We start from the raw sequence: 25381 nt of genomic DNA on the forward strand, positions 1-25381 counted from the left end.
TCAATTACCGTACAAACTTACAAGTTGACCTACGAGTTCCGAAAGTAAAAAAATAAAACGGTTTATATAACAAGAAAAGAGGTAACTCGACCTCGATATATGATCGTGAATACAGCATAAAGCGCGCTGGACAAGCACATGAAACACAAAAGAAACGTGCCATCGCCACCCATTGTTGCCAGGCTCGTATTTTCTTCTTCCAATGGCCGGCACATAGAGTGGACTGTGCGTTCTCGAAAACAAGTTCGACGTATACTCCGGTTCATACGGCATGTCCTCGTCCTCTACAACATGTATCTCAGACGAGCAACGTTCCTCAGAACATTCCTGCGGAAGATTCGGAGAATGTCATTCCATTCTGCTGTCACAAGCGCTCGACTTCATGTATTTTCGTGCTCTCCTAACCGTGGGGAATATTCTGCGGCTCACCCATACAATATTTCGTAGCAGACGACAGGGCATGTGATGTCGTCTGCTCTATGTGCAGCACACCATTCGACATATTCCGGCGCCGTGAGAATGCTCAACTCCTGCCACCAGAATATTCCGTGGAGACGTCGCTCGTGTAAACACATGGACAGTGCGCGGTTCTAAGATTCCTGCTCCCACATACCTGTACCAAGAGCGACTCGTCAACGGAATCAACAAGGAGAAGACACGGCTGGGGCGGTTGTGGATCGAGCTCAAGCAGGGGAAACAGAACCCCCTTCTTGAACGCGTCGTCGGGGTCCAAGGCGGCGCGGTCCAAGGCAGCCGCCACGTCGGAGTCTTGAAGGCGGTCCTGGTAGCCCGCGACAGATTGGGAAAGCTGTCGAACGAGGCTTAGCACGAATCCAGAAACGCTCAGCGTCTCTGTGTCGTGAGCCTGATGAGGGAGAAGGAATATCGCGATGTCATCAGCCTGCGACCTTCCTTCGAGATTGAAAATGCGTGAGCTAACCTAACCGGTCACCTCACAACCCAAGCAGCACAATGTACTCAGCGTCGAGTGCAATAGGGGTGGACGGTACGTGTCTTATAAATGCTCTTTGGTTTCTCGAGTCTGTTCAAGGCCTTCCACCCACCCGTCCACCCCTATTGCACTCGACGCTGAGTACATTGTGCTGCTTGGGAACGCGTTCAAAGGGAGGTCTTAAATGGGAGGTCCGGGGAAAGGGTTCCTTTTGGCAACCTTTAAGAAAGTTACTTTGCGAACGTTACTGTGTTACGGTTACAGCTATAGTACAGTGAACTGGTAAAAGTACGCTAATAGTACAGTCACTGTTCGCATATAGTACGCAATCAAGTTACAGTTACAAGCAACTCAGTTACTTTGCAGTTACCGTTCAGACTGACAAAATCAGGAACTCAAGTGAAGCCAGTTTTATTCAGACTTCCACGCAAACATGTTATACAGGGAGAACTTGTACCGTTACCGTTGTATACGGTAAGTTTGCTCCATCGGATTCTGCCTTATAAAATGGGCCAGAGTTCCTAAGACGGGTCAAGTAATCATAATATATAGACAGGCTATAGTGTGCGACGATATCTTGCTTATTTTCTAGTCCGTTAAGCAACGTCACGAAAACACATGCTTCATTATCTTTGGACCCAGATTGTGACAGTGACATCAGTTCGTCAAGAAATGCAGGCTGACTGCAGGACACGCTATTCGTCCTCCTTTTACTTCGGCACAAACCAATATCTAGCTAAATGATTCGCCTCTGCTGTGACTAGCTCAGTACACAGTCCACTGAAATACAAAGGCATGCGGTGTACCTGGCAGAAATGGTGCGCCAAGACCCTTTGACCGAGGACATGTTGCCGGGCGCCTGGAGGTCCCGTGGGCCAGACCAGCTCCATGCAGAGCGCAGTCTTGCCGCACCCGGGACCTCCGACGACCAGGGCACCGCAGGTCTTGCTGGAGGGCCGCTGGTCGAGACAGTGGGAGAGCTTGACGAACGCCCATTCCCGGCAGAAGAAGCGACGCCGTCCGCTTGGGGCCGCCTCGAGACTCATGGGCACTGTGCAGGACCCGTCGACAGACGCCAGCGCGATTCGCTACCGCCTTCGACACTGCACCGGGGACGTTTCCTCATAACTACCTGCGGACAAGAGGAGGGACGGGTAAATGCCGTGGGGCAAGTAGTGCAGTTCACATGGACGTAACCGTATGAAAGCCCCAGGTACAAATAGCGCAGCAGAACTATTACCGAGGACATGAAAGCATTCCACTGTCAGCATCACAGCCTGCGCACACTTTGCAAAAAAGGACATGTGTCCTGTGAAAGTGACATGACAGTGACGTGTCTGTCCCCTCCATTCATTCATTAATGGAAACGAACTTTGAACTTGAAAGACGTAGAAGATGCACTTGGAGAAACCGCGTAAGCATACGCCAATCATCTCCTTATTCAGCCAGCTCGGAGAATAGGCAGTCCACAGGCCAAGCCAAGACGTTCCGTTACAACATAATAAAGGAAAAGGAATCATTCTTGCGTACCAAAGACGCACATCTGGCAAACATCGGCAAAAGCATAATTTCTTCAATTATCCAAAGTAACGCAACCCGCTTCATTCCGTGACGCTGTACTGTACTACACCTCCGTGACGACGGACAGAACTCCGCAGATCTACACTCGCACCAGCCAGCGATGCCATTGGGCGTGAAGCTGTCAAATGATGGCTTTAACACACCACTACATGCACACGCGCACACAACTGCCAAGCTCAAACACCGCACAAAGCGCTCCTTGTAACCGACAAGGCCGCCAGCAACGTTTTACTCCAGCAAACAACGTCGCGCCCTACCAGGACCAATTCATCACTGCAGAGTACAAAAGCATTGCCTCCCATTATGAGCCTTACGCAAATTAAAAACCGATAGAGGGCGACAGAAAATCTTTTTATATTCAGCCACCTATAACGACGTTTTCAATCTCCCACGTGGCCGACCGAACTCCCAGGCATCGACCTGGCGGGAGACCTGCAATATGTTCGGCGGCGGCGGCGGCGCGACGACTCTGGCCGCCGTCCTGTCCGCGAGGCGCCGACCGTCAGAACGTCGATTCTTCTGCTTGCTAAGATCCCCAGTTCACTTAAAATCGATCTCTCCTTCGTGCAGACACAATCCGCTGGTAAGCACCCGTCCTCCGAGGACCCGAGTGTTTTTTCTGACGTCCGCAGGAAGCCCTTCACGATGAACTGGATAATTGGCTTTACTTGTCGCTCGCATAAGCGTTATGTGAATGGTTGGATGTCCAGACTCGTATACCCTTGACATTTGACAGTGAAGATGCCGAGATATTTTTGGAACGCACGTTTGCACGAGTAAGAAGAAAGCGCATGGGAGATGTGAAGTTATGTAGTTAGGGCATAGACACGTGGTTGTACGTGATATGTACAGGTTTCATTATCATTATTATTATTATTATTATTATTAAGGACAGATTTTTTATAAAAAGGCTATTAGAGCAACGTGAATTTCATTTTCGCAAGTGGGTTTATACGGCCAGGCGGACATCGTGTAGGACACCGTATGCAACTAATTCATTAATTAATTTCATGTTTTCTGGGAAATGCGAGATAGCAGAATGGAGACATTTATTATGCAAATCCATCGTCCTTACTAAGCACCCTGAGAAGCGCACGCTATGCGAATGAGCCGAAACCAGAACCATGCACTCCTCGAGACCAGGAGAGCGACAGGCAATCCACGTGAGCGGGCCACGTGCTTTGGAGCGATGGAGCAGATTGGAGTAGGCGCTTATCTGTTGGCCAGACGCTCTCCGACCCAGATAAGGGGAAGGTTTCGTTTCTGCGCTCGAAAAGCGCGCAGTACTGGTTTCGGCTCATTAGCATAGCGAAATTTTAGATAAATTTTAGCTAATTAGGCGTCCAGTAGTTGCGTACGCTAGCTGTCCTACAGGATGTCCGCCAGACCGTATAACCCACCTGCCAAAAAAAAAAAAAACGAAATTCACGTTGCTCTAATAGACTTTTTATTTTATTTAAAAAATCAGTCCTGATAAAAAAAAACGGTATAAAGCGCTACCGTTTGGAAGTAGTCCATTTCGGTTGTTTATGGGCATTCCAGCCCATTAAGCAGACAAAGGGCGACTCCACTTAGTAGATCGGCAGTTTTCAGAGGGTCGAGGAGACCCATGACCGACAAGAGGCCAGGCGTCCTGCTCGGTTGACGGCTAGGCAAACTGCTGTTTATGGGGCCATAAAAATACTAATAAATAAACAAATAAATAAATGCATTACATATTCTGGAGGGGTAAGAACGTCATTACATTAAGGCCGGGCAATGCGTAATGACATTACTCATTACTTGGGTTGAAATTTCAGGCAATGTCTGAAGCAGTAGTGAAAAACGTCCATGGGACCTCTTTCACAACTACTTATGCGCATGCGCCGCGACCTTGAGTGCGGTGGACAAGGTTATCTCCGTGTTCAATAGATGGCGGTGGATGGGGCCGACGGGAGTGGGGACCAATGGGGACACCGCGCGAGCGGCACCAACTCGTCGGTCCCACTCCAATACCGCTTTTGGTCCTTTATGCTACCCACGTGGGTTTGGCGCGTCCCGAGGGTGGTTCGCTGGGGAGCAGCTAGGATACGACGTGAACGTGAGAAAGGTCCATTGCGCCTTGTGCAGGTAAGGAAAATCCCAAAGCTGTTTTTTCCTAGTAAACCTTTGTCACCGACCAGGTCTCCAAGAAGGAGTCCAAGTGGAGTCTTTAAACTTCAATTCTTTCTGCTGTTACTCTTATAAACGGTTGCATCAATTAGAATGTGCATACTGCTCTCATCCCTCGACGAAATCATTCATACGCAGCTATTTGGCAGACACTATAATTACCATCACCGGCAATTAAAGGCGTCTCGTTACAGTAATGGCATTAATACTGCATCACTAACCAATGAAACAGTAATGAGTGACGGCAATGCATTACAAAATAAAAGTAATCTCCCAAACTCCGCTTCGGTGCTCCCACACAAGGGAAGCAAATCCCCGACCAAAGATACAAGGGAAAGAAAGATGAGATAGGAAACGCTATGTCAGTGTTATACCCTTCTTCACCACTTCTCGCCACCTGCTTAACTGCATGTATATCCACGGTCTCTCAATACTGTGGTATATCTTTCTGATTCGACGTGTTAGCGCCGCGAAGCAACTGTGGCTATATGAGCGGCGTGCAGACGTGGACAGATGGAGACAGGACAACAGGAAGGAGTGGGAGTCAGGAGGGTTAGTATGGGTCCTGGGTCGACTTCAGGGTGGAACTGTGCCGACATTCGTCCGGAAAGCCTACCGGAAAACCCAGGGAAAACCTCAGACAGCACAGCCGCGGTGCGGGGATCCGAACCCGCGTCACCTCCCAGTCACGGACGCGCGAAAAACATAAATAAATAAATAATAAAGAAAGAAGTAAAAGAAAAGAAGAGAAAACGAAAAAAAAAAACGTGACCTTAGTTACCTAGTATCTGCCCCCGCATCTCGAATTACGACGTATATTCCCAAATCGATTCCCCAAAAAAATCTTCATTGCCATCGCGCAATGACAGAAGGGATAAGAATATCCACGCGTGGTTTCACATTTGCGGCAGCTGTGATTCGTGACAGTCGGAAATTGAGCCAACAGGAGCGTCTCTTCATTCGCCCCCGTAATGTGTCCGAATTCCAACCGCGAGCTTAACCCTTGCGCAGCTGGAAAGCATTTGATATCCTATACTTTGGCAGAGACGGCAGTTATAAATAACGGTTCCTCTCTTCCCCCCCCCCCCCGTACATATATTACTTTTCTCTCGCGCACGCACACACAGTTCCGGGCTCACACCACCGGCGACGTGGGCTCCAAAGCCGACGACTTTACAGATATTTCTGGCTCTTTCTCGGGCCCTCATGTGGCGGATGCGCTTTCATAGCCGGTAAATCGCAGGAGGAATGTCCTTGCGCAGGTTCGCGGAAATATACGGGAGATCCCACTCTTAGGATAGCCGCAAACACACTTAGAACGACAGTCTCGACCCAAACCAGTACACTCAAACAATCTACACTGAAACCAAACCTGCTTAAAGCGACAGTCTACCAGTGATGGCCAGTAGTTAACTACATGTAGTTAAACTACTAGTTGTAAACTAACTATCTGGTTGTAGTTAAAAAGTAGTTATCAACTACTGGCAGAAATGTAGTGGCAACTACTAGTTAAACTACTATTTTAAGTAGTCAACTACAGTAGTTAGGTTACTGACTTTTACCTTGAGCTACTTGTTTGAGCAATTGTGTCGTGCATGTGTACTAAATCCTCACGCTTAATGCTTGTCTAGTGAAGCCTTATTTGATTTGCTGTGAAATAATTCTGCAACTTAGTTTATCGAGTAGGCACAGGAAGAATCCCGCCGCAAGCTTTGTATTTGACGATCGTAGCAGTGGCTTGAGCCAAAGTTTGTTATTGCTTCTGATTCATATTTAGGTGACAAGAACACTACAAGGGATTGGTGTTGGTGGACAACGTTAAGTAGTTGTAGATGTAGTTAAACTACATTGCAGTAGTTAAAAGAAAAGGGGTTGAACTACTAGTTAAACTACTCAATCACAAAGTAATTAGTAGTTATAGTTAAACTACTGTAGAAGTAGTTAGTGGCCATCACTGCAGTCTACACCCAAACCAGACCCGCTTCAAAGCGACAGTCTACACCCAAACCAATGCCGCTAAAAGCGAGCCTGAACCCAATACAAAGCTAAACACATGGTGTCACCTGCTTTCTTATGATGCTCGCAGACAACGTGCAAAATATTTCAATTCAATCCACAGTCAAGTACATATTATAAATAAAATCTTTGCTGGCACTTTCGTGACTGGCAGTAACCTCCGGTTTCGATTCTGTCGAGCAATTAATCGAGCCACCGATTCGAGGGAAAAACTTGCTGATTCCGTTTTATAATGTTTCAAAATAATAACCTCTCAATAGCCTTTATCTCGGTCGCACACCCTCGTCACCTCTACCAAGGTGCGGTAGGCTCACGCTTACGACAGCGTGAAACGGGCACCGAACGTGAAGTCACTACCTACGACGTTCTCCTGGATAACATTCCGCATGTGACGATCTATACGTAACGCACACTGGAATACCACGATAATGTCAACGTCAGTCAACAGTCCCAGACTGTCTCTTTAATTCATCAAGTACGCTAGCGACCTTACAAAATAATTTCCCTGAACGCCGTATTGTCAATGTAAAATTCGAGTTACAAAAAAAAAAAATCCCTACGCCATGAAAGTAGGTCAGCATTTTCCCCCAGTCCTTCGGCTTTTCCCTTTCCCCTCGTGCACATATAGGGTGTTTTCACATGACGTCAAACAAACGCGTTTGGTCGCCATGGTGGTGGTCACTTTTTCAGCGCAGCTGCCGAGATTATCTAGCATTTCCTCGAAAACGAAGCCTTGAACGGTGTTTTGAAATCCGGTACCGTCCGTACCCTTCTTTTATCCCGGAGACACTTCGTCATTGTCGTTCTCACATTTTCTTTTATGAAAACTACGGTTATCGCATTGAAAAACAGCGCGCAGTTTGTCATCTTTCAATGCCGCTAGCACGAAAACTGACCACCAGTGGGAGGAGCATACGAGCAATCCACGTCACTGCCACGTCACAATGTGACCTAGGTGAAAACTCCCTCTCAAATAAGGTGCCACCCCCACTGCGAGCGGCGAAACTTTGAACAGACGCGTCCCGATCCTGCGTCCGTGACGTGTAGGGGAGATGAGCTGAGCTCATTTGCCACGGCTATTGTGCGGCGCTGACCACGTGTATACTCTTCGGCCCAGGACGCATATTCCCCCAGGGCGTGAGTCATGACGTTGCCCACCTCTATGAGCCCCCCCCCCCCCCCCCAACCGATAACGTCGATTTCTTTCACCCACCACGACCCTATTTTAGTCCCCTGATCCTTGAATTTGCTTCCCAGCACGGCAAACACAATCTCAGAAGTTGGCATAACCTTCTAACAATTTAGCCCCGAAAATTACTAATGTTTGTGGCAATGCATCATGTCCCAAAAGGGTCTTTTCTCTCTCTCTCTCTCTCAGAGCGTACAATCACTGGTTTCGTTCGACGACGCATGCTGGTTGTACGACACGCCACAGCCACAAAAACAAAAGTTGTAGGGCCGCTTTACGGTTTATGGGATATCGATCTCCTTCACTCTGTGCTTCCCCTCCGAGATCCAAATCACCTACCACGCTCCACCCACAAAAAGCACTGACTTCATCTCACAGATCGCTCCACAAATGGTTCGCCGCGGCCCTTGCCTGTGCTCAAACTGTCCACTTACGTTCTGAGAGAGAACTTGAAGACCGGCACAGATGTGGTGCGTGTGCCAAAAGTCACGAAAACGATGCGCATACGAACGTACACAGAGAGTATAGTCGTGATGCCCGCCTTTTTACGGCATAGCCCCTTTTAACTTATGCAGGCACGCAAAAATGCATTTGCATACAACACAGTTTTTCAAAGCGGGCCTCTGCTTACAAATGAGGGATATTACGTGGCATCTCATCTGTCCCATCCATCTACCTCTCTTTTTTTCTCTCTGCACGCTTCACGGCGTCACTTACGATCATCCCCCACAAGGACGAAACGAGAGAAAGAAGTAAATGTTCCTCTACAATCTCCATTCACACACCCAGCGCCCTGAAGCCTGGGTTTGATGATGATGATGATGATGATGATGATGATGATGATTAGTATTTTTATGGCGCAGCAGCGACGAAGGCTATAATGCGCCAAAACGTTGTTAAAAGTGACATCAGCTATACATGGAGTGATAAGGTTAAAACCAGTGCATGACACAAATTAACCCGACACCGGCACGTCGTAGCCTGCGGTCTGCATTAAAGGTGTTACGTTACGCAACACGGTTCATTACGTCATATGCTCATTGTACTAGACGGCAGAGAGGAACAAAAGAGAACTATTTTTCTCTTTTTCGTACTTGAGGAGATGAAGAAAACCTCGAACACATGTACGCGTCAGGAACTGGGGTCAGAGGAGCGAGAGCTACGGTCATTCCCATTCGCCGTCGTAAGCACGTGACCTCTCCCGGGATGTCTCACTGGCGGGTACGCCTGCAGCGGAGTCCGATGGGTTACGGTATTCGCGGTGAAGATTTTCTGCGTGTCTATTAGCTACTAAAGAGTCCTGAGTGACCTGAGGGCGAGTCCCAATTCGCGATATTGTGCGGGTAGCGGGTCGGATGTCATTTCTGACTGAGCACAAGTAACGGGTTGGACGACGCGGGCTACACTCCGAAAAAAAGTAACAGGAGAGTATAACTTCCCATTTTCAGTCCGCTATCGCTCCCTCCCCCAGTAAGTTACTCCCTCTTGCTTCCCGCAAAGTATACTCCCTCACTCCGATTCCTGCTCAAAGTTTAATCAAAAAGTGGTAAGTGTAATCAACAATCAGGTGTCGCAGTTACTACTGGAAAATGAAGTAAAGTGGAACCCTCTTTGAGGATTTGAGGATGTTAGGGACAATCTACTTACTGAGTTGTGATACCACTTTTTATTGTTCAAAGTGTAAGGGCATTTCCCAAGAAGAGTAATAGAAAAGTTTTAATGAGTCACCCAAGTTCCATCCTGGCTTGGCGACGTAGTAATAACGCGGTGGGCACGTAAAACAACTCTTCCAGACATGTACAGCCCATCAGGGACAGCCCTGGGGTGTACCCACAGTTAACGACGGTCTCGTCGCGGTAGGCGCTAAAACGGGGAGTAACTGCGGCGTCTAGTCCCCTAGCTTGCAATTGCTCCCCAATTTTGCACCCTAACCCCGACATTTACTCCCCAGGGCTGCAAATAGACACTGCACTTCGCAAATGCTCCTCTGAATACAAGTCTACGTAAATATGTGCTCCTCGTGAATTTGATGGAATATATGGCCATATAACTTTTCTAACTTAGCGATTTTCCACCCACACAGAGGAAGAAATAGTGCGGTTCCTTCTTGCGAAATAGTGTCTCATGCATGTCGCAAGATTTTATATCACACGCCATATCACGGTTGACGTTTAATTCAAGGTATTTTCATTCATAGATACGAATTATGTACCTGGGACTGTCAGAACGGAGCGTGAAATGCAGTCACCACTCCGTGACATTCGTTTAGTCCCAAGCATGTACTCCCTCTTACTCCCTCTGCATTACTCTTTCTTTTCTCCTTACAGTGCGGCTCGCAGGCCTATCTATTAGTCTCATTTTTGTATGACGTGGAATTCAGGTTCACGTTCAATCGCTTAAACGGAAATGCACGACACCAAAGTGAGGCTCGTTCCCAGGCGCAACCAAGAAAACCAAAGAAGTCTCACACAGCGTGCTACGGAAATGCCGCGGTGGAAGGGGGGGGGGGGGGGGGGGGTATGTTTATTAAGAAAAGAGAAAGGAAGGGAAGGGGTGGACGGGGTGTCCCCGGCGGGTCCCCCGTGAAGTAGTAGTGTTTAAAAAAGAGGGGGAGAGAGAGAGAGAGAGGAAACTGAGACGGGATGAGAAGAGTATATATAATAAAGCGACGATAAATAATGAGGTTGGGGGCGAGGAAGCGAAAATAAACATATTAAGAAACGATCATCCGCAAACCAAGAGGGGAGGAATGTTCGTGAACGGAAACGGCTCCTTTCGCTCGTCCTTTTGTTTTTTTCCCCACCGCTTTTCTCCCAGCTGCCTATATACATGTTTTGACCTACTCCTGAGCATTGCCCGCGAGGGATCATCATGCATTGCCCGTCTGCCGACGGGAAAACTGAGACTCAGTGTGACGAATGATCAGGTTAGCACGATGTCGTCTGAAAACCGATCCACAAGGTGCCGTGTATGCAAGAACTGTAGCAGCATCGACAAAGGGACTTGTTACCGTGCACTTTCTCCCACGCGCTCATACTATCAACCCACCCCTTTCATGTCACATGAGAACGGAAGTCCGGGTTCACATCAAAGCCAAGAAAAATGCTGCCACGCTCTCTCATATTTACACCCAGAATCAATGCACAAAAGATTATAATTATTTATGATTAAATTTTATAACTGATGGTTCCACTGCCGTGACGTCACTGACAGCAGCTCGCAGTTTTTGTTCTGCAACGCATCGTAGCAGACGATTCGAGACAAAAATTTCTGAATACGTTTCATCTTTGTCAAAAATAGTCCTCAGCCAACACCACCCAGAGTAAACAAAGCCTGATCGCTTAAACGACGTGACGTAGTCATAAAGATCACGCCAATCACGGCCGTACCTATGGAGACGAGCCGCAGTCAGCAGTATGGGCAGCCACTTGTAGCCAGAGAAAGCCTGCGTTTAAAATCGTCTGCAGCGACTCTCCGAAGCAGACGACATCCCGACTCCATATGTCCACGTGGTGAGGTAGAGGAGGCTTTCTTTGCCTAGGTGGCGTTGCCTCGACCACCTTTTCCTCGGTGGCGCACCATTATGACGTCCGCAAAGCTGTATCAAGCAGTTAACGCTTACGTCACAGTGGAACCGAAACCGAAACTACGAGGTTCTGTTAAACGAAACTCTGCCTAATATACACCTTCACGTAACTGACAGTGGGACACAAGTCTAAGCTCAAAACCAGTTTGTCGGAAATGGCCTTCGTACTAAAGATCCACCCTTCGCGCAATGCCGTAAGTACCTAGTATGGACACAAAGAAGACAACGAACACGCCCAAGCAATCGGTACCATCAGAGACATTTCACAAAGTAGAACACCTCGAATTAAATCCCAACATTCGTGCGAACTCCTCCTTTCTTATCAACGACCGCGACACCGAAACACGGTGGAACTTATTTCATATTCCGAACGAGACAATCATCGCGACTAGATGACTTTATAAGCACCTTATATATACTTGTACTATAGGGATAATTTTCCCTCCTTCAGTGAGAGTTTGACTCAAAACGGGGATACGGAGGACGGTCGATAATCGGGTTTTCCCAACGCTCACAATGTCACGTCAAGCCAGAGCTCCGCGTCAAGCGTTGTGGTCGCGCTCTCTACCGGCGCCCGCTACGTACCGCTTAATCGAATTTAAAAGGTTCGTGATAAAACGCGAAATGCGCGGCCAAAATTGGCCGAGACACATATTGAAGAATGCGAGACGAGGTTAATGCAAACCTTGTGTCGACCCTGCTAAGTGGTTTTATATTGGATTTTTTTCCCTCTCCTTTTTCCCGAACTGAACAATGGAGGAAATAAGTTTAGACCGCTTTACAGCACAGCCCCTGCACAGGAGAAACGCTGTCCCATATTCGCCAAGTTGTCCATCAGGGAGTCACCATGCAAAATATTTTCCCAATGCGGTGTATTGTCACCGCTGAACAGGGGTGGCGCAACGTCCTCAATTCAGGGGGACCCCAAATCCCAACCGGCGTCCCCTTCCATCCCCCACCGCCACCACCAATTCACGCCCGGCTCCCAAAAATTCGAGGCAGTCTGAATGACAAAAGTGGCACTGCTTTATTGTTTTCGTCTTGTATGGATTGAACGTATATTGCATTATTTGCGTATGAATGTTTCAGTATACAGAATAATAACAAAAACGCACCACGCAAACCCCATCTCTGACTGTATCACAGCATCCCACATGAGACTGAGTTGTGTAAAACATCACGGAACTCGTGAACACTTTCAGGACATGTCGTCGTGACTTGTACCGCATCAATCGACAAAGCCTCGACTATGCTGGCAATTTGATCGATTCAGGAAAAGGGTTTATGGCATTTTATTCGCGTGCGGCACCTGAGATAACACTTGGGCGCCTCACCTCCATGGGAACTTTTCGGCCCCTTCACAAATTCAAATACAGTAACCCCTGTAAACCCAACCCTTTTTTTTTTTTCGGCGCCCCTACCGCTGAATCAAGCTTACAAGAACACTCTGAAAAAGCAGTTGCGGAGGGCTACCACTACGATTACTACAATCCCCTCCCGAATCGACTCCTCTTTTCTTTTCTTTCTATTAAACATCTACCCCCCCCCCCCCTCGCGAAACATCGGCAAGACCTTACATGTCTTTATTTTTGGTTCCTTTCGTCTCAGCTGACTTGCCGCTGACTCGCACTTCGTTCGAAAAGCCGCCGGTAAAGCACCGCTCCAAAACAGTTGTCGCAGTCATGCGCGTAACATTAGATGTGCCCGTTGTCACGTGCTTTGAAAGCATATGCTTAATGGAACGTCGGCAGTTCGCCGGCCTCAACCTGCGTCGGGGGAACAGCAGAAAGAAAGAAAGAGTAACGAAAAAGAGAGGAAGAAAAACATACAAAAAACAACGCCACAACAAACCAGCAAGGTATGCCGTCTGAAATACTATATGCTCTACAAGTATAACGCTCATTCCAGTGTTCTATTTTAACCTGATCGCCCTTGCAGCGTTTCTCGGCACAACAAAAGTCTTTGTTCGCACCGTAAATACACATACCAGGAAACGTAACCCGCCTTGCAACAACTGCGGTATCATATTCGTGCGCGACGACGGGGACGCCACGAACGAAGCACGTTTTTTTCTTCCTTCTTTTGTTCCCCTTTTGTTTTACTGTAGCATTTCAGAAGACGGTTGAGAGCATCTAAATTTTAATGAGACGAGACTTGCGTGCAGAAGGCTGCACTTCTTCAGGACCTGAAGAAGTGCAACCTTCTGTACGAAAATCTCGTCTCATTAAAATTTAGATGATCTCAACAGTCTTCTTTCTATTGTGAATCTCTATCGCCGGATACTTGCACATTGCTCTTCTACGTACTACGATGTAGCATTTCACTATACCACGAAGCCTCGCGCTGCCCCCGCTCACGACACGAAAAACTGCAAGATTATCCGTCCTCTGTGCCGTTTTATCCAATGCAACCGCAATGGTCGCAGAGCGAAAGCTGAAGCGAACATTTTGTCACCCGCAGTCAACGAAACCACCACGATTCTCGCTCTCGTCCGTTTCTGCGCTGAACTACGCGTTAACTGTTGCTGGTCTCACTGAGCGTCAGGACAACGTGTGCCGCCACATCATCTACGCTATCGACGTGTATGTAAATGTAAGGACCAAAATGGGAGTCACGAATGTCAGCGTAAAGATGGCAGCTGTGTATACCTACGGAGAAACAGATTCAAAAGAAAAAGACACGGCACACCACGCTACCCTCAGGATATGAAATTGATCCACAAAACAATTACAAAATTATACAATACCGAAGGGACTCGTAGCTTTTTTTTCTATTAATGTTTTATGGAATAAGTCTTGTTAGGTGACTGCGAAAGGAAGGAAATGTAACGAAATAATTCACTATTTACCATTAGTATTACTACGCGGTAATTTAGTCGAAACTTCCCCTGGCGCCGAAAGAAAGGAAAAAAAATCAATCACAGGTGTCTGAAGAAGAGAATTTCACAATCAGTTTAGCAATTGCTATAGTTTAGCAATTGCTATAGTTTAGCCCTGGCCAATCTCCCCTGGTGGATGAGAGCCAGAGACGGAGAAAGAAGATGAAGTTTGACTAGTTTAACACAAAAGAGCAATGTTCTCCTTGCCTTCAGTGATGCTCACAGAACTGAAGAAAGCATTCATTTATACCGCAACACTATGTCTACATACTCTCAAAAGGATGTCTGCGCTTTAGTGGCTTGAGGAAGCTGCGAAGAGAAGATGTGCGGCTCTCAAGGTTGCTAGTGTCTCTCCAAACAGCTCTGCTCCGGCGTTATTGTACGAGACCCTGCACGCGTACGGCAGACTTTTCAATGACCTCTCATATTCTATTGCAAAAGAGATCAACCAGTATCGATAAGACGTTTTACCACAAAACAGGCTCAATGTCAACCACATCATAGTGTCACAAAACGGAAGTGCCTCTCCTGATGTTCTCGACAAATTAGAATAGAGAATGGTGTTATTCGGAACTATGATTGGCTTCGAACGTGTTATTAAGTGAAGTTCTGTTTTTCGAGTGTGAATGCCATGAGCGCTACCATTTTCACAAAAAGGAAATGCGTTCGAAAGGGCAGCCCTATCCTAGTATACAGGACTATTGTTTTCGTCTTTTCTGTTTGTTTAAAATAGGGACTTGTATCACAGGGCCTCCCCTAAACAGTCCCGCTTGTAAAGATGTGTAGTATAAGTATATATGAAAAAGCTGATAAATAAAGTTCAAAGTAAAGGTGTACTTACGCTCAAATTATTTTGCAATACGGCAAATGACAACGTGGACAGTTCATGATCCAAATTTACACGGACACACTCCCCCATAGGCATATTTATAACTTTTGAGTCAAGCGGCAGGCCTTCGTGGCACGCGGAAAAAAAGGCAACTCGCTACTTACGTCACAGGACTTGGAATGTCCGAGCCGGGTCTCGTCGCAACTAAGGATATCGCGAACCGGCCGCGGGTCAAGTTCGCACATGTTCGAAAACAATCGAACTTTTTTAAAAAAAAAGTTCGTCGAACAGTTCGACAGGTTTGCGCATGCGCGACTTCTGAATGTGAATTTTTGATGCCTTCAGAAATCTCGTTTTAAAACTTGTGATGCCGGAAACCTTTAGAAACGCGAGAAAACCCTAACGTTTTCGGTCTTGGGCGCCATGTTATAAGGTTCCTCGTTTTCGGGTTTTATGATTTTTCAAATTCGGGAGAGAAAAATCTAGTACTTAAACACGAGAATTCCGGGAGAAATCGGTCGCCATGATCTCTCTTTGATAGTGTCACCGGGGAATTTTCGGGTGAAACGAAAGGCATATGAAACAAGCCACAGCTGTGACGCTGAGACGAGAAACAATAATCTTTATATTTCCGCTCGGAACCGGGATAGTCAATGACCGCGGTATTCAAACACTTGCCCGAGCTTCACAAAAGCTCGTCTTTGACTATCCTGCAGGAGGGGATCATAAACGGAGGACAAATAGCGACAACGTATCGACAATGACATGACATTGACAATGTCTTTGCTGATATTATGATTCACTTTTCCGACGGTTCGCTTTGACTTCAAAAAGAATAAGAAGTAAAAAGAAGTCGAACTTTGCGAACCTCCGCGAACCTGTTGAAGAGTTCGAAGGTTCGTTGCACTATTCGAACTTCGCGGTTCGAAAAAGGTTCGCCACATCTCTTTCGCAACCGTGAAGCGAAATAAGAAAACGGACAAGGAAACCAACTGCGCAGAGAGACATCGGCACAACCGCCTATACGTCGTCATGGAAACGGAAAAGTATGCGCTTCCTTTCTCCACGATAAAACGTCACTCGAAAAACTGGCGAGGAGGTTAAAAGTCGAGAGCGACAGACTATCCCGCACAGCGGGCGACCTTCAGAGTGCAGTAACTTCGCAACGCGGATCGCAGAAACATAGCGCTTTGATGTGCGTGCTTAGTACACATAAATGAATATTTACAACGCCATTTCTTCAAATGTTTGAAAATTGTTTCGCAGCCCCTTTAAAGGGACGGTCGCATCCCGAAACCCATCAATGAAACCGACACCACTATGTTCGGCATCGGCCGACAATCTACCCTGCTACATCTTTTTTTTTTTTTTCGTGCGAGAAGTGCTTGGATATTAAACAAACGAATTTTAAAGATCAGCGCGGCTTCCGCGGCCGCAGAGGCTCTGGCGGCTTGACGTCACTCCCAGAGCGGAGGAGTGAGGAAGTGCAGCGCTGAGAGGAGGAAAAAGGCGCCGTCCAGACACCCCGTAATGCCAACGCCACCTAGATAGAGAAAGCCTGCTTACTCGTCGACGTGACGTAACAACGAAGAGTCAGCCAATGAGGATCGTGTTTTCAACGGCCGTAGCCAATCACGAACGTGCATTCAGCGGTCGTGGCCATGGAGAAGAACCAACGTTGTCTGCGAGTTGTGATTGCGTGTGGGATTGCGATTGCGTTGTCTGCGCGTACTAATTGGGAAAACTTTGAAATAAAGCGCAAGACGGTCTCAATCTTTCCCAAAACTGATTTTCTGGAACGCATCTTGTACTTTTTGTCTAAATATTTACGTCTGCAGGTACCGGGTGAGCTGCAATCATTTGCGGGTTCTTGCGGGTTCTTCAATTCGCAGAAAGGTGAATCGCAGTAGCAGACGAATTCTGACTTTATATGTCCACGTAGCGAAGGAGAGAGAGGAGGCAATAAGCATGCCTTCTGTATCTAGGTGGCGTTGGTAATGCCCAGTTCACACTTGGTGCCACCCGACGTGACGTCACGGCGTGAATGGTGACGTCGAGGGACGTTTGGAGAGAGCACGTTTTCGCGTTCTCACTAGAGAGAGCTCGCTGCTATATCACTCGACTGACGAGAGTCACGAGACTCTTCGTAATATTTCCTCGGTCCAGCCTCCTTTTCGTGTGTTCTGTGGGTACTTCATGTAGCGAGCGTGCATTTCCACTGATTTCGATGCTTCGATCTGCAGCTTATTACGTTTAACTTTTAATTATCTTAATGGCAAAAGCGTCAGGGTACCAAAGTAACGCGAAAAAACTGCCGCGACAGCGGCGAAAAGTCAGCAGACGAAAAACGGGGAGGCGTAGTTTGGATATGTCGCCTTATTGGAGAAGAGAACATCGCTCTCGCGAACGAAGCAAAACGTTGTGGAGAAAGTTTGGCATGTCGAACTTTTTCGTTCGGCGTCTCTCTCTCATCTCAGAACGTCGGATATCCGCGTCTATACTTCCGCCGCCTGCAAGCGACGTCGGCAGCACCGTGGTCGCGAGTCATCAAGTGGGAACTGGGCATAACTCTATGAGACGTCCGTACGTCCGCGGTATTCCTTTTTCTCCTCAAGGTCGCGCCCTCATTAGTTTTTAGGGAGTGACGTTTTCCCGTTTTTCCAGCGAGGGAATTCCGTCATACTCTGAACATCCGGCACCTGCTCTTGTAATGCGTTCCGTAGAATATAACACACAAACTACGTCACTATTTCGCGTGGGATTTTCGATACGGTGGTTCAGAAGGAATAAAATGACACTACGGGGTGGGTTCAGATAAAGTAGCCCCGCATTTATGTAAGTATGGCGCTCCCTGCTTATCGCATGAACTTCCGGTGGCGCGGGATGACGGATTTATCCGATGAAAACGTACAAAAAATCGTAGTAACCAAACTACACGTAACAAAAAAGTTATCCATGCAAACGTTGCTCTCCGTGCATCTCGATTTTTCTATGCAGAAGTCAATATGGCGGTCACGGCACAGTTGCGTATAGCTACCGCTAGGCGTACCAGATCTCGTTTTGTTCCTGCCTGGGTGGCTGGGTGGCACCCGCAGCGGTAGGGCGATGCAATTGTGCTACACTGCCATGTCCCATTGGAAATACACGGAGCGAAGTCCGCGTTGCTAACGATTTTATTGCGCAGAGTTTGGTTACCACGATTTTTTTTCTCGATTTTCATCGCATAAATGCACCGTCGTGCGCCGCCGGAAGTTAGTACGGCATGCAGGGAACGCGCTATGTGCGAAAATGTGGGGCTACTTTATCTGCACGCACCCACCCTGTATATAGTTTGAAAAATTGACTAAAACGGATGCGACCACTCTTGTAAGCGCATCATAGGCGGCAGTTTCTAGTGGTTGTCGCTTCGTTTTTCTGTCACATCTCGTCCTCAATGAGCGCTCATACTAAGTTCTACTCGGCGTTGCACGGATGCTATATTAGTAGGACTGCTTCACCGTTTTGGCGAACACAGATACTGCAACAGTATCCAATCCTCGAATAGCAAGCACTCCATTCGGTCGTCTGCGACCGTGCTCACATGAGCTCGCATATGCTAGGGATACTTATGTTTTTTCCGTCGTGAAACAAAGCCGACACGCCATTCATCACCATGGGTCACGGGTTGCCAGAACAAAGCCCGCACTTATGAACTCGCTCACGTGTCATTTGTTGCCCATTTTTAGAGTCAAGGTACGCTCTCGGTTTGAACCCGATTCCCCTGGTTGAAAGCATCATATACCTGAAGACCGAGGCCTTGCAGAGTATATGTCGTCTTACGTAATAGGCGATCCAAAGGAATGTTTAGAGAAAAGGCGTGTGTCTGTGAAAGACTGTTAACATATTGCGGCATTCATCGTGCACACTGAATGTAAATTTAACCGCAGCTAGAAGCTCAGTTTGCTCATTAAAGGAGTTGTACCAGAGATAAGTCTAATTAATGGTTAGACAATTTCCGATTTTAGTGGCCTTCCTTCGAAACGATGGTTTGAAATCAGACGCATCCGAGATGCATACGCGGCATAATTGTATCGGGTGGTTCGTGCTCCTTCTTACGGACGTCATTGGGTTATTGCCGTAACTAGAATTTTATTACAGTTATTTGTCGCTTGCACGCCGAAACTATATTTGTGACATATTTTTACGGAAAAACGAAAATTCACCGTTGTTTCTGTTTAACATCAACGGGGGGGGGGGGGGATACTATAGTATCCCCCTATCCTAGTATCCTATCCCCTTATCTCCAGTATCCTGATAGGCAACCCTTTACCAGTTTCTTCGCGAATTGTAGTTTATTTACCATAGCTTGCGTGTAGTTCGAGGCACTTACTTGCAAAGTCTTCTAACAACCATATTTTTATGAAAAAAAATAAAGGAAATGTTACGAGGACACCGTAATCTAACAGCCTGGGCACACAGAGTCAACCTTTTAGATTATGGTTTGTACACCAGCTATCCTGCATCTACGCCATTTTGTTTGTTACGAGAACGCTCACTTTCTGTTCACCACAACTGCCTCACTTAGCTGCACTCACTTTTTCAGTAAACGACAAGTAACTGCAAATAAGTGACTGTTTTCAATAGGCGAATTCCATCGACAATTCCAACATAGCCAGCCTTTTGTGGGTCGACAGGACATTGCGCCAAGTCCAACATCGGCTACAACACACATCTTTCATGTCACAAGCTACACATCTCTGCAATATTTTTAGCTCAACAGTGACGTAGTGAATTATGTCGCAAAATCGCACAAGACCGGCGCCGCACCATGCCACGGGCAGGAAGCCCCTGGACGCTGTGGGAGTCTCCTTCCTTCCTTTCCCCTCCTGTCGCCTAGCCGGCAGTGACAATTAATATATTCCAGAGAATATTTCATGCAGGGGGAGAATACTGTTGAGCACGAACTCCAAAGTTGACTCCGACGAGACGCAGGACGGGTTGAGAGGTGACACAATGGCCTCTTCTGTCGTCATGCGCCTTGTGTTCACAAGCTGAAGAGGCAGACGGAGGCCCAGATTATGGCGGGTGCCTGGCGCGTGAGTCAGGCTTTAAACGCGCCCACCTCGCGATAATCCCCCCTGAAGTGCACACACGGCAGAAGAACAGGAAAAGGACGACAAAATGTCACCAAACAACCACCGATCATGCTACTCGTGGTTTCCGCCTCTTCTGCCAGGGCTTTTATGATAGCAGACGATCGGCTGTAGTTTTCTATTCACGTTTTGCAGACGACGGTTCACACTATATGAATGATGATGCTCAAAAGTTTATATGCCCATAACAAAGATGAGTGTAATCTAAAAAAGGAACGAATGCTTAGGTTCCATCGTTATCCGCGTTCCTCCCTCTCAATGTGCAACAAGGAACATGATGCATATATTTATCGTATTCTTCTTCTTCTTTTTTTTAGTATGCGTGGCTTCTCTGAGGGGGAAGTGTTGGCAGGTCCAATAGTCTGCGTTTAAGGTATAGTTGATCTTGCAGAATTCCGAAATACGTAACGTAACGTAAAGCGTCGTAACAGTGAACAACAGACACTTCCTGAAGGTACCAGTACCTGGATGAATCACAGATTCGAGGAATCGATGGAGCACACAGAGGGTCCCCGGAAACATCTCACGAGAATTAATTCTCCCGAATCAAACGTATCCGTCTTCATTTTCCTTTGCTACAGTCATTTTTGACGCCAAAAACAAACGACAAATATAACCATATCCTACTGCATGCTGTAGACTGTTTATCGTCTTGTCTTTTTTCCCCTTTCTCATAGTTTTTTTTTTTTTTTCTACTGGTTGTTTGCTTGCTTGTATGGTTTTCTCTTTCTTTTGCCCATAGAAATACAAAAAAGAAAATAAGGACACCTAGAAGTTTTGAGAAGCAGAACGAACTCCGATAAGAACTGCGCACGCAAACAATTGCCAGGATCCAATAGCCGAAGGTTATGTATCACCGGCCATTTAGACCAGTGCCTTCCTGTCGAAAGGTGCCCAACGCTTAGAATTGCCATTCCCAAGGGTCAGCCAAAGCACACAGGAAGTCAAGACCTGCTGCTTCTTAGTTTCTTTTTGTCCTTTCAGAAACGAGTGGAACTCGTACGCAGGCGACCCCCGAAGCAACGCAATATAAAGTGCTACGACGTGTTCGTGCTCGGAATTTATCGCATAAGTCCTTGCATGTAATTAGATTTCGTTATTTAAAAAGTGCGGAAGCAGCGTATCAAGAATGTAGAGCACTCTAATTTGGCGGAAAAGTGAATCTTGCGCGTCAAGCACCGTTTCGTCTCCAGTTTTTGCCCTCCTGAGTCTTGACGCTGTTATTAGTGAAGCGACAGCTCAGTTTCCGGAGTAGCACATTCCCATGCTCGGGGAGTGGTTACCCTACCGGAAACGTCTGCAGTGTAATGTGGACAGTAGAAGAAGATAACACGAGACCAGACCAACGGTATTGCTGTAATCTGGTCTCTCACAAAGACCAGTCGCAAAAGCGAGGGGGAAAGCTGTAAAAACTTTGGAGGGGTCGTTATATTAGAGTTAATGTCGTAACAGCTCTACGTATCATTAGTGAGTGTTTAGTATACAATGATAACGTGGCTCCCAGAGTACCGTGTCCACCGCACCAAATCAAGTGATAATGATAAGATTTTCAGTCAGGAACGCTGTCATTGGTTCCAGTGGGCACGGTAGCTTCCCGGTGACCGGTATCAACGATATACCAACACTCACTACCACCGATGTGTGTCTAAAGCTGTCATTACGAAGGCTTCCTGTAGGGGTCGCACAGGAAACGAACACAGGGAGGTGGGTGTAGGGGCCGGGGATCGGATAAATCACTGCCAGTTATGATGCCTATGAGGCTGAATTAGGCAGAATGGTTTCGGTGTTACAAACCGTGTGTGCCTGTTTGGGTAACTATTACAAAAATAAAGGAGAGGTGGAACGTACCTGACCTTCGGCCCAATGTTACCCTACCTCAGGGAAGATCAATTAGCCTTGTGGGTTATCCATCTTGGACGAAGGCAGATGCACGGAGAAACTTCGCAAGGGAGCAGATACCAGTCATATCGTTATAACGCTATGGGCGGACATACTGGCCGTCTGTAACGCTGTGTGCAACTGCATACAGTCCACAAGAGCGAATACGGAAGTTCGTGATTCCACGTTTTCGAGGTACAGGGATTACGATGAGCTCACCATATACGGCAGGCTACCAATGATGGATCATCGACGGCATCAGTAACAAAACACGATTGTTATACATCTCACGCTGATGAGATAATAAACAGAAGATCGCTATATTTAGAATATGATCTGATGGCGATAAAAACGTAAAAATAAAATAAGAAAGAACAGTGATGACGGATGCTGAACAACTGTCCTTCGTGTGGGACAGTGTCAGAGGAGCAGCTGGGAAGTATTTTATTTCGACCTGGGCTTTACGAAATGTACGAAGAAGATATACTGAAGCTGGGTGCACAGAGTCCAAGTTACCTAAAGAATATTTTCCGAGCGTTAGGGGTCGACGGTCGACTGACGTAGCCTGCTTTGTCTCGCTATACCATCTGCCTGTGATGCGCACATGTTTTTGAACTTTCTCTTGTGTAAAAGTACATACATATGCTTGCGCCAGGAAAATTCTGCTGCGGTTCGCAGGACGAGCTCAACCTACCGGATACCACAGCACATTTGGCAAGAGGCGATCGAAATGATGAATAGGCATTGACCGAGACTAGTAAACAGCTTAATCTGTGCTAGAAAAGATTATAGATACAGCTGCAGCACATTTTTACATGTATTACACTGCCGACTATCCATTTATTCAGGTACAAGATCAATAAAATAGAATCAGGTTGAGAAGCGTTGTCCCCGGCACTCAGCATGACAGGTTGACGCAGAAGAGAAAGAAGAGAGGTATAACTATAACTACATAACACACGGAAAATCAACGATCGCTATAAGTGGATTTGCCCACCTACAAAATGCCAAAAACGTGCATCACAAGTACCGCTCGGCATACATCGCTGTCAAAACGGTAAAGACGTGCCAAACCATCTCGACATACATCGCTTCCGCGGAAAAAGCGGGTTGACAGCATATCGTACAATCAAATGCCCAGAATCCGACATATTCTTGTGACATTCATCACAAACATTCGCAAACCACTACAGCACGCTAGCTGGTGCCTCGCCCTCGGTTTTCAGCAATAACTAGCTGCCCACATAGCGATATGTACCCGTACCACACCACTTAGCACCTACCAACGCCCTGCCTTCCTTTTGCGAAGAACCATCAATTTATAGCACTTTGTATGTAGTGGGAGCATTTCATGACATCTACATGACAGAACACACTAAAATACGTAAACAAGAGAGATTGTGCAACTGCACAGTGCGGATACTTCGTCCGATGCGTTGTGATCCGAAAAAAAGTATCGAGGTTACTATACCTACATCAGTCCCGATATCAAATGTGTTTGTAAGACCATTCACGTTTCTCCTAGAGTAGTAGTATAGTACTGATAGTATGAGTACGAGTTTGAAGCGGACAATGTAAGATATGAGCAGCAACGTTGACTGACCGTGTAGCGCGTTAAAGTTTCTGTAGTTTGTACCAATTATGCCCTAGAGGTGAAGAACCAAGCCTTTTATATAACCATACCAATGAACGGGTTCTCAGAAGTATAAAGACCAAGGGGAACTCACCACCATCGAGCATGAAACCATCCGCTAAGTGCTATCCATGGGAGTGCTATCCTTGTGGAGTTCTTGCTAGCGAAAATTTGCACCATGATACAAGTTCTGCGTTACGTTACTCCCATAGTAGCATGTTGCAGTTGTTACTATAGTGAATATAAAGCACAATAAATTCCTGGGAAGGAAGCACACCACTCACAAACGCGAGGAACACACGCGAACACAGCCCATCACTCACAAAATCAGCCTGAAAGGCATGTGGCGACACCTGGTGCTGTCGAGTCCGAAAACAGCATGCGGACATGCGTGGTCACGTCCCGCACGTCCTGAATTTTTCCATTTTAACAATGCCTTTGTTCTTTAAAACTTACCCCGAATATTCAAAAGCGAACAAGAATTAATTACAGCAAGCTTATGCTATTAGAACTGGTTAGGTGGCTGCAACAAGATAGCATTGGCAAAATTTACAATATCCAAGCCAAGCATGGCGCTCCAAAAAGTGCGGAAGGCTGTGATTGTGCACGAATAAAAGAATGGCCAGGTAGCAAGCAACCTGGTGATAAGTATCCGTATCCATGACAGCAAAACTCCGAGACGAGGAGCAAAAGGAGGCACTATTGTGTGTGTGCCCGTTTTTGCCGCTCGTCTTTGGTTTTGCTATCATGGATAGTGTGCGGGAGCATTTGGTATTTACCAATGCACTTCACCTTCGCTGCGTCTATGGACCAATATTGATATAAACATGCAGGTGTTGTATTCTTTTTTTGACCCTTGCCAGCTTACACGGCCTTGCGCAACACAACTGAATACAGAACAGAGTTAGCACGAGGGACCTACTCCAAAATACACACTACCCCAAAAATGCAATTGGTTGAATGGTTTGGTATTGCTCCACCTCCAGATTTAACTAACCATGATAACCAACAGGAAGGCGGCTAGCTCGTGAAGATTCATAGTGCAAGAAAACGTTGAGCTTGAGGAACGTAAAAGATGACACACACACAAAGTCTCAAAACCAGCAATAGAAGTTTTTGTACAGAGGTGGCTGGTTTTGAGCCTTCGTGTGTATGCAGGGACTGAAACCGAAATGAATATCGGTTCGGTTACAGTTCAGTGTCAGAACTCTGAAAGTTGTTACGGTTATGCAATTCACCGTTTTAATATTAGCGGTTACTGGTAACGAAACTGTTTAACCTTTTTTTTTTTTTTTCGATCTTCTGTAGGATGTATCTGCAGGCTGCGTGGATGTCGCAAAATGAGCTACAAAGTGCAAACGAGTAAAAACGAACATATTTATCTGTTACGCACCGATAAGGGTGGTGCAGTGTCACCTGCCAGGTCGAAGAAAGAGTGAATTATTCCTTCAGCACACTTTAACTGTTTGTGACATTCCCCGTAAAATAATTCGTTGCGGTCTCTATTATCTCGTGCACATTCATTTTGCTCGTGCTCTAACAAGCTACAAGGCAAG

The 25381-nt window shown here is 46.7% G+C and overlaps 1 protein-coding gene across 1 annotated transcript in view; it reads right to left on the minus strand.

The window, feature by feature from the left end:
• LOC135394681 (ankyrin repeat domain-containing protein 50-like) overlaps positions 1-24168 on the minus strand; it is a 39338-nt gene extending 15170 nt beyond the window's left edge. The window contains exons 1-3 of the mRNA XM_064625541.1: positions 23920-24168; positions 1759-2084; positions 614-865 (exon numbers count right to left, since the gene is read on the minus strand). Of these exons, the coding sequence (XP_064481611.1) occupies positions 614-865; positions 1759-1998 (492 nt within the window). The 5' untranslated portion in view covers positions 1999-2084; positions 23920-24168. The remainder of the gene's footprint in view (positions 1-613; positions 866-1758; positions 2085-23919) is intronic.
• Positions 24169-25381: the final 1213 nt, after the last annotated feature.

Source organism: Ornithodoros turicata, chromosome 5 (assembly GCF_037126465.1).
Source record: "Ornithodoros turicata isolate Travis chromosome 5, ASM3712646v1, whole genome shotgun sequence".
NCBI lineage: Eukaryota > Metazoa > Arthropoda > Arachnida > Ixodida > Argasidae > Ornithodoros > Ornithodoros turicata.